The 10344-nt window shown below is 44.6% G+C and overlaps 1 protein-coding gene across 2 annotated transcripts in view; it reads left to right on the top strand.

Annotated features, from left to right (window-relative positions):
- Positions 1-4426: 4426 nt before the first annotated feature.
- The window catches only part of LOC616002 (membrane cofactor protein), a 61017-nt gene continuing 55099 nt past the window's right edge, over positions 4427-10344 (top strand). The window contains exon 1 of one of the 2 annotated variants that reach the window (XM_059875835.1): positions 4427-4633. In XM_059875835.1, the coding sequence (XP_059731818.1) occupies positions 4513-4633 (121 nt within the window). In that variant the 5' untranslated portion in view covers positions 4427-4512. The remainder of the gene's footprint in view (positions 4634-10344) is intronic. The other variant, XM_024976601.2, reaches the window with a different exon arrangement.

The raw sequence follows: 10344 nt of genomic DNA, 5'->3' as shown, positions 1-10344 counted from the left end.
AACAACTTTCACTTTCAGATCATCTCATATAAATACAAAATTAAAGATAGAAAAAAATTTTTTGTGTGAAAATAACTCTTAGGACTTACTGTTCTACTAACTTTCATACATAAGATACAGCAATATTAACCATATTTACCACATTGTATGCTACATCCTTGGTTCTAATTTATCTCACACCTGGAAGTTGTTACCTTTTGACTGCCTTCATCCAATTCTCCCATCCCCAGCCTTAGCCTTGATAAACACATACCAGATCTTTTTCAGTGTGCTTGTTTTTTTACGTAGAATTGGCCAAGAACAGTTACTTCCTGTTACCCAGTGTAGTGATTCCACGTTTCTGTTTATTTCAAAATAATCACCACAATAAGTCTAATTACCATCTATCAACATTTTAAAAATTACACAATTAATGATCATATTCTTTACATTGAATATTTCATGCTCCTGACTCACGTATTTTGGACTGGCAGTTTGTCCTCCCTAACCTCCCTCACCAGAGGATCAGGAGTGCATGCCCATAAAAAGACACATACAGCAGGGTCCACGGCAGCTTTATTTATAAATGGCAAAAGTACAAATTGTTCCCATGAACATTCAGAGACTGGACAAAGCATTTGTAGCATTTTCATACAATGGATTAATATTCACTAATTTAGAAACCAAAATGAAGTATAGCTGTTGACAGCAATTTCACAAAATCTCACAGTTCTCATGAGCTAAACAAAAAAGTCAAACACACTCACTAGGTTAATCAATTTATTATTGATATAAATTTTAAAATGTGGAAAACCTGACCATAAGGGTGGTTGCCTATGGAGGTAAGGTGTGGTACAGAATGGGAAAAGACAAAAGGAAATCTTATGTTGTGCTGGAAATTTGCTCTCTTTAGTTCTAGGTAGTAGTTATATGGGTATATATATGTGATTAAAAGACATCAATCAGAACACTTAAGGTTAATTTCACTTTAGGTACTTAAGTATTTATATGTTTACTTTAGCTTTAAAAATACCATTTTTCTGAAGAATAAAGTTAAAAGTTACTGTTTTATTTCAAATGTTCATTTTTTTCATTGAACTCAAACTTTCACCCTAAAAAAATAATAATATAATTATGGAATAGGGAGTGATTTCAAAAGGCATGAAGGAACCTTTGGGATGATGAAAATATTCTACATCTTGATAATAGGGTGGTTATATAACTGTATGTATCTAATCTTTAAGATACCTTCACATAAACATCTAGCTGATAATTTCACCAAGCATCTGAATACTACTGTCTAGCCAAGTTGACACAAAATTAACCACCACACAAAATATCCAAGATGAACTTGGATATTTAGTTCCAAAGATTCCCAACCCAACTATGAAAGATCCACCTGATTTTGTCTTGCTTCTTGTAGTAAAATACATTCAATGCGATGAAAATTGAAGAATGAACTGTCAAAGAAGAAGGAACCAATGTGAGATGATTTGAAATGAGTCAGCCTATCCACATACTATACTCACCAATCAAGCCCATAGTGAGGCTGGACAGTCCTTTGCTTACAAGGGTATGCAGGTGAGTGTAGAGATCCAATCAGTTGTCTCAGCCTAAGCCAGAAGCACGGATGCTGTTATCCAGGGAAGATGTATGATGTACACACACAACTAACAGCTGGCATGTATTAGGGCACAAGAGACTGACAAAGTTTTTGAGAAGGTTATTCTAGCAGAAATGCTTCCAGCTAGGACTGAAAGGAGCAGGCATCATACATGTAGAGGAGGAATGTCTCCAGAGATAGCGCCCTGGGAGGCGGGGCCGACAGGAAGAGGCGGGGCCAATAGGAAGAGGCGGGGCCAACAGGGCCTGTTTCAGCTGAGAAAATAGTCTTACCTCCCTGGTGGTCCATAAAGCTGAGTCTGCCTGCGTAGGGGCTGACATGGAGCATTACTTTCACAGAGGAGTGTTCTCTGGTCCCAGAATCTAATGAGATTTCTCTTGGTGGGTTTTGAATTTAAGACTTATGACCCCTTTCTTATCTCTTTCTCCATTTATGAATGGTAATTTCTATCCTATGTCAATATTAACATTGTACTTTGGAAGCACATTACTTGTTTTCTGGTTCACAGGGTCACATGTGACTACAAATTTTTCCCAGGGATGGTCCAGAAACTGAGTCTCGCTCATAACTTATTTAGAAGACATTTAAGTAAAATTGGGCCTTCGAGTTGATGCTGTAAAGAATGAAAACTTTGGAGGATGTTGGAATTGGGTGAATCTATTTGACATATGGGAAAATAGGAATCTGAGAGATTGCAATGTGAACACTTATGTGTCAAACAGGGTCCCTTACAGCCAGGACCTAAAAGTGTTACCTTATTTGGAATTAGGGTGTCTACCAGATGTAATCAAATTAAGATAAGGTCATTATGGTGACCTCCAATCAAATATGACTGACATTCTTGTAAGAAGAAGAAAATACATGTAAAGACAAAGACAATCAGGGAGATATTTTTGTGACCAGAGAGGCAGAGATTAGAATGATGCAGCTACAAGCCAAAAAAAAACAAAGATAGATGCCCACTCCTAGAAGCTACAGAGCAGGAACAAACATTCTACCAATTCTCAGGGAGAGCATGAAATAAAAAGAACAAATGGAAGCAAAAGGAAGCACGTCTTCGGGTGACCCCAATCCTGTTCATAAGTGCTCCATCCAAAATACCTCATCTAATCCTTGTTGTAGGCAGAGGCAATGGCACCCCACTCCAGTACTCTTGCCTAGAAAATCCCATGGATGGAGGAGCCTGGTGAGCTGCAGTCCATGGGGTCGCTAAGAGTTGGACACAACTGAGCGACTTCACTTTGACTTTTCACTTTCCTGCATTGGAGAAGGAAATGGCAACCCACTCCAGTGTTCTTGCCTGGAGAATCCCAGGGACGGGGGAGCCTGGTGGGCTGCTGTCCATGGGGTCGCACAGAGTCAGACACGACTGAAGCGACTTAGCAGCAGCAGTAGCAATCCTTGTTGTTGTTGTTCAGTTACTCAGTCACGTCTGACTCTTTGCAACCCCATGGACTGTAGTATGCCAGGTTTCCCTGTCCTTCACTATCTCCCAGAGTTTGCTCAGATTCCTGTCCATTGAGTCAGTGATGTCATCCAACCATCTCATCCTCTGTCATCCGCTTCTTCTCCTGCCCTCAATCTTTCCCTGCATCAGGGCCTTTTCCTTGAGTAGGTTATCCCATCAGGTGGCCACAGTATTGAAGCTTCAGCATCAGTCCTTGAATATTCAGGATGGATTTTGTTTAGGATTGACTGGTTTGATCTCCTTGCATCTCCAAGATCTCCAAGGAACTCTCAAGAGTCTTCTCCAGAATCTTTGTCCTTACCTTTTTCATGCATGTACATTTCACCTTCAATAAAACTTAGTTGCTCAAGGACTGAAGCCCCATAGAGTTGAGGTCTCTTATGCTAATGGTCGGTGTAAATAATTTACCTTCCCAGGAGTCCTTTTCTGGGAGCAGAGGGGAAACTAACTGACTAGCATTTGGGAGAGCAATGGTCATACCTTTCCTAATTCTGAAATCTATCGGGCCACTAGAGGCTTCAGCAGCAGACAGTCAACCACGGAAACCTCAGCTATTGTCCTGAATTATGCCTGCCTAACGCCAAAGACCAGAGAAGGCAAGGGCACTCCACTCCAGTACTCTTGCCTGGAAAATCCCATGGATGGAGGAGCCTGGTGCGCTGCAGACCATGGGGTCGCGAAAAGTCAGAAACGACTGAGCGACTTCACTTTCACTTTTCAGTTTTATGCATTGGAGAAGGAAATGGCAACCCACTCCAGTGTTCTTGCCTAGAGAATCCCAGGGACCGGGAAGCCTGGTGGGCTACCGTCTATGAGGTCGCACAGAGTCGGACACAACTGAAGCGACTTAGCAGCAGCAGCAGCAGCAACGCCAAAGACTGAGCAAGGGCCTAGGTGTCGGGACAGTCTGGAGGGCCCCAGGTCCAAAGTGGAGTCCTGAGCTGTGTCTGCCCCACAGGGATCCAGACTGTTTTCAGATGGAGGCGCTTGATTCTTTTTATTTAGTACAGCGTTCTGGAAAAGGGCCAACGACGACTGCGCCTGCCCTTGATTCCTTCCCATCCTTCCTAAGTAGGGCAGTGACAGTGTGTTCACGAAGAGGCGGTGAACATTTCCCGCGAGCCGCTGAGGTTCTCCTTTAGGTCTGCAGACGGAGAAGTGATGTCCGGGCCGGGTCTGAGCAGGAGGTGCAACCGGCCCGCATGCTCACGGGTTAGACCTGGGCGGGGGCAACACCCCGCCCTTCCCGGCCTAAGGACCGCCCCTGGCCCGAGGCCCCGCGTTGCAGCCCGCCCATTGGCCGGCCGGGCCGCGTTCCAGGCCACGCCCACCTTCGTGACAGCACCGGACTGGGTGAATCCGCGGATTGTTGCGCGCGGTAACTCAATTCGGAAAGGTCTGTCCCGCGTTGGTCTGCGGTGTCCCGCTGTTCGTCCAGAAAATGACAGCGTCTTGCGCGCCTCGCCAGGCACCTCCCGCTCGCCCCGAGAGTCCCCCCTTCCCTTGGTGCTGCGTCGGGATGCTCTTGGCGGCTCTAGTGCTCCCGTTACCCATATTCTCCGGTAGGAGACTGTAGACAGCGTGCGCCCAGGCGGCGAACTGGAGTGGGTCGGAGGCGGGCAGGCCAGAACCCGGGGCGGGGGGCGCTGACACGGAGTTGGATCCACCGGGGATCCTGCGGAGTTGGGGTAGAGGGCGGAGCTGGGGTAGAGGGCGGGGCGGGTGTTTCCCGGGTTTAGCTGTGCGGACACCTAAGGAGAAGGCTTGCTTGTTGGGGGGCACTGAGAGCTGCGCGATGGTGGGCTCGGCCTGGGTTGACCAGGGCCAGGCTGGTTCCCTGGCAAGAGCTTGTAGGGTGTTTACAGGACAGAGCCTAATGAGGACAGGTGCAGGGCCCTGGTGCTGGTGGGGAGGGCTTAAGTGTCTGAGGATGTTGCGAGGGGAAGAGTTTGCCTTGTGTTCCCTGAGCGGTTGCGGGGGGTGGGGGGGGGGGGCGGTGGGTTGTGTCCCGCTGGGGGAGCCGGGAGAAGTGTACCCCAGTATAAGCTTTGTGAAAGTCACCAACCCAGTGGTGCCCAGTGTGGGACTAGGAAGCTTACTGTTTGCTTTGCATGGGGCTTACCAAAGCAACCAAAAACACATTGGTAGTCAAACCTGGTGAGAAATGAGTATCCTGGAAATGAACTATAAATGATGTTCACCTGGTGTTCCCTTAAAGCTCACAAATTAGAGCTGAGACCCCGTTCACTAAGTTTGTGTGTTTCATTGAATCAAATAAATAATACTTTAAATATGTACAAAAATACATGCTTATTGTATAACACATAAACAAGGACAACCATTTTTTAGTATTTTGGTATATCTCCTGGTCTTTGTCCACAGATGTGTTTCTATGCCCCGGATATTTTTAGGATCTATTTCATGTAGTTTGTTTGCTGCAGTTTTTCTTAGCAGCATTCACTCAACAAATACTTGTCTTCTGTATGCCAGGTCCTGGCCAGGTCCTGAGGATGCACTGGTGAACAATAAACGCAGCATTCCTATTTTCACTCTCCTGATTTCACTGTCTGTTTGTCCCCCTCCCGCACACACATGTGAGTGTATGCAGGGACTGAGTTTTGCTCACTGTTACACCCCCAGTGCCAGGCACACATTAGGAAATCAAATATTAATATTTGCTAGAATTTATTGGGACTGGCAGACGGTAGCCAACACATAAGATTAATGAATATGTTATAACCCAAGAGAAGTGCCCAAGAGGAAAGAATCGTGATTCTCTGATGGCATTTAACAAAGGGCTGGTGGGAGGGAAGACTTTCTGCTCCACGAACAGGCTAGACTCTGCCACCCTGTCTTCTGCACTTGCTGTTTCCTCAGAGGGCTTAGAAAATTCTTCTGCCTTATGCATAATTAACTCTTTCTTATTCTTCAAGCTCTGTGATGTCACCTTTTCAGAGGGACCTTCTCTGACCTACCATTCCCAGTGGACACACACACTTCAGTTTAGTCCCCCTGCTAACTGGTAGTCACCCACCCAAACTGTGTTCTCCATTCTCTCCTCACTAGAATGCAGAGATCTTGGCTGTCTTGGCACACTCGTGGTTCAAAATGCCCATTTTTTTTTTTCCTCAGTGTCAACACTCTCGTATAACTATCAAGTACTGGAAAATTAGAGGTAACTTTCAGCTGGGGCTTAGATCCCAGAAACAACTTCTCTTGCTTCCAGGAGGAACGTTCTCTAAAGAGCCATACTTAGGATGGCCTTTCTGTGGTGCCTAAAAGCTAAGGCAGAGGCAGCTGAGGATCAGAAAGGATTTATATGCCCCTGATAGTAGACTCCTCAGGGCTCACACGACTACAGTCTTGCTTGTTACAGATCATTTAAAAAGTTTATTGTTCTGCAGGAGAGGTGTGAGTGATGGAACGGCCGTGCTATCAAGACATTAAAAGGAATTCTTTAATGATGTTTTAAATATGCTTAAGGCTAGAAGTTGAATGAGATGATGAAAATTGTTCAAAATAGAGAAAAAAAAGATAAAATGAATAGATGAAAAGGTTATGTTTAAGGTTGAAAGGTAAAATCAGGATAGGTAGGAAACCTAAATAAGGTATAAATGGGAGCTCACTATACTGGGCATGGAAAGTATGTGGGTACTAACAGTCACAGAAGTGCCTCTTGAGGAGCAGGTTTAAGAAGTAGTAGTTGTTGTGCCTGAAGGAAATGGCAACCCACTCCAGTGCTCTTGCCTGGAGAATCCCAGGGACGGGGGAGTCTGGTGGGCTGCCGTCTATGGGGTCGCACAGAGTCGGACACGACTGAAGCGACTCAGCAGCAGCTGTTGTGCCTGGAAGGCTTGCTAGCTCAGAGGTAGTTGCCAAATGGCAGGAGCCCACAGAAGGGACCAGTCTCATTCCTCCAGAGCAGGGTCTGTTTTTTGGGCCAAAACCTATAATTTCCTTTAATAGGTGGTCTCTTCTGCCTATATTAAGTCTTTTCTTTCTTCCTAATGAAAGAAGCCAAGATCAGTAAATGCTTACATGATAGTTTCTTAGTTTTCCTACTCTTCATATTACAGTGCAAGAAAACAGTCCTTATCGGTCAGTTGCTAGGTTACCATACTACTGGGAGATAGACAACAAAAGAAATGATGTGGTCAAATACTTCTCCAGTGCATAAAGTTTTAAATGATTATTTTCAATGGTTGGATTTATTGTACTATATTTTTTACCATTGATTTCTGTTGAACAGTAGTGATACTTTGAAAACCAAAGTGTTTTGAAGAGTGACTGTGACGGACATGCTGTGTGAGATGATGTTGGCCACAGGGATGAAGGGAGTCCACTCTATTATGTGTTAAACATAAAATCATGTAATGAGAAGCATGCAGAGGAAAGTCCAAGTGCTGCTCAACTTCGGTTGGACGACTCACCGCTCAGAAGGTCAATACTTAAGAGACAAGTGCTGGTAGGAATGGAAAGGTTGCTTTAAGCAGAAGGCTGGCATCTGGGGAGAAGGCAGACTTCTGTCCCAGAAACTACTCTGAAGATTCTGCTTGGCCCTGGAAGTTTTTAAAGGGAAAAAGGGAAAGTAATCTCCAAAGTTAATCATTGTGATGGCCGTGCATGCTCAGTCGTGTCTGACTCTTTGCAACCCCATGAACTGTAGCCCACCAGGCTCCTCTGTCCATGGGGTTCTCGAGGCAAGAATGCTGGAGTTGGTTGCCATTTCCTACTCCAGGAGAATCTTCCTGATCCCAGAGATTGAACCCACGTCTCATACGTGTACAGGCAGATTCTTTACCACTGCATCACCGTGGAAGCCCAGTCATTGTAATAGGGAGTCATATTTGTTGACATCTCCAATTGCCTGCAGACTTCTTGACTCCTTGTGATCTTTCTTTAGATTCTCTCTCCCAGAGTTTGCTCTCAAGATTACTGAAGGGAAAACTGGGGGAAAGAGCTGGCCATCTCTTAATTATTCTTCATTTCTATTTCTCGAACTTAGAAAAGAGCCAATAGGCAGAGTATTGTGTGATCAAAAGATGTGAAAAGTATGATTAGGCCAGAGGTTAGTTAAAATATAGCTTTGATCAAGTGACAAGCCAAAGGGGACCTCCTACAGATAGCTCTTTCCTACAAAAAGCTGCTTACACAAGAGAAGGGACTGGTCACTGCCTCCCCAGGGAAGCAGAAACTACTTCCTAGAGGAGACGTTGAGTGAACAAGGAAGACAGGAGCTGAAGGAGTTGCTCCAGAGAAAGAAGAAAGGTGTTCAGAGCAGAGGGAGGAGTGTGAGCAAAGGCTCAGAGAGATGACGTGGCTTGGGGCAGTGGTGACCTGTCCAGCTACCCCGTGTGGCAGCAGTGGGGTGAAGGAGGCAAGAGGAAGGAAGCAGCGTAGATCACAGAGTGAATAATTGTGGAGAAACAGGATAGTTAGGAATGAACAATTAAAATCCTAAAAATCAGATTACGATATTATTACTTGTTCTTTTTGGGCACCGTGAGACTTTTTGTGGGCTCTAGCAAATGCACATCTAAACTCTGCGTGTGTGTGTACTCGGTTGTGTCTGACTTTTTGCGACCCTTGGACTGCAGCCTGCCAGGCTCCTTTGTCCATGGAATTTTCTAGGCAAGAATACTGAAGTGAGTTGCCAGTTCCTACTCCAGGGGATATTCTGACCCAGGGATCTAACTGGTGTCTCTTGCGTTTGTAGGCAGACCCTTTACCACTGCACCACCCAGGAAACCACATCTAAACCAGGTTGCTTTAATTTCCCCAGGCTCAGTATAAGACCATTTCTTAAGGACTAAATGCGGATGCTGTCGTTACCATAGAGGGTTTCAGATGACTGACAGTGAGGGAACACAGTGTTGGTAATGGAACCAAGATTCCTGGCTTGACCCTGGGTGTGCTACCTACTAGGAATGTATTCATGGGAAAGTTCAGATTGCTTATCTTGAAGAAGGGAAAGTAGCACTCAATTCATAGGAAGACTGTGAAGGATACGTTAGTTTAAAAAACACGGAAACAATGATTGGCACAGGTAATGCCTGATTTGCTGTTTCTAAAATGATTGATATCACCAATGTTTTTGTAAGAAACATGTTCTGGAATTGTCCATTGCTAATCTTTAGGGAAAATATAACCTACAGTCTTTGAAGTTCACTTTTAATGTTAAAATACTATTTCTAGTCATAGAAGTGATATAAAATAGGTTTATAATAAAATATTGAAACAAATATTTTGACATGAAAGAAGTGAAAAATTCTGATAAAATGAAATTTTTGTAAAGAAACCCCCCCAAAATGGAAACAGACAAAAACAGCAGTAAAAAAAAAAAAGTGATGGTTTGAATATATTTCTGGAGCAGTTTGGCTGAAGAATAAAGAGTTTTAATTTTATCAAAAGTATGTAAAGCTGATAACAGTGCTCCTTCAGCTGTGGCCCTAGGAACTAGAAACGCAGTGATGAATGAGACATGGCTCCCAGGAAGGTTACCATGTCCTAGGAATATAAGCAATGAGCAATCCCGGCATGAAAAGTGCTATGAAAGAAGTAAATTGTGGCAGCCGTGAGGACACTTGACCCAGTTTTTTGCGTGATAGATGTTAAGAGCCTCAGGGAAGAAGTGGCATCTAAGATGACACTGAAGGAGGAATGGCAAGGTCTCTGGTCAAAGCTGAAGTCAAATGATGCATAGAGGTCCAGAGTGCTACAGGAAGCTGAGTGACTTAATGGGCACTGCTGGTGGAATTGAATGTGGCTTAGACAAGTGTGCAAGAGTGAGCAGATACTAAAGCTGTCTTAGCCATATCAAGGAACCTTATACATTATCATGAGGGAATAAGGGAGCCATTGAAATATATCTGACTTGGAAGAGCTCTGGTCATAGTATTAGTATTATATGGTTCAGTTCAGTTCAGTTCAGTCACTCAGTCGTGTCCGACTCTTTGCGACCCCATGAATTGCAGCATGCCAGGCCTCCCTGTCCATCACCATCTCCCAGAGTTCACTCAAACTCACGTCCATCGAGTCAGTGATGCCATCCAGCCATCTCATCCTCTGTCGTCCCCTTCTCCTCCTGCCCCCAATCCCTCCCAGCATCAGAGTCTTTTCCAATGAGTCAAAATCTTTTCCACTCTTTGCATGAGGTGGCCAAAGTACTGGAGTTTCAGCTTTGACCAGGACTGATCTCCTTTAGAATGGACTGGTTGGATCTCCTTGCAGTCCAAGGGACTCTCAAGAGTCTTCTCCAACACCACAGTTCAAA

This window comes from Bos taurus, chromosome 16 (genome assembly GCF_002263795.3).
Source record: "Bos taurus isolate L1 Dominette 01449 registration number 42190680 breed Hereford chromosome 16, ARS-UCD2.0, whole genome shotgun sequence".
Classification (NCBI taxonomy): Eukaryota; Metazoa; Chordata; class Mammalia; order Artiodactyla; family Bovidae; genus Bos; species Bos taurus.
The sequence above is the reverse complement of the archived record's forward strand: the minus strand, read 5'-3'. Positions and strand labels throughout refer to the sequence as shown.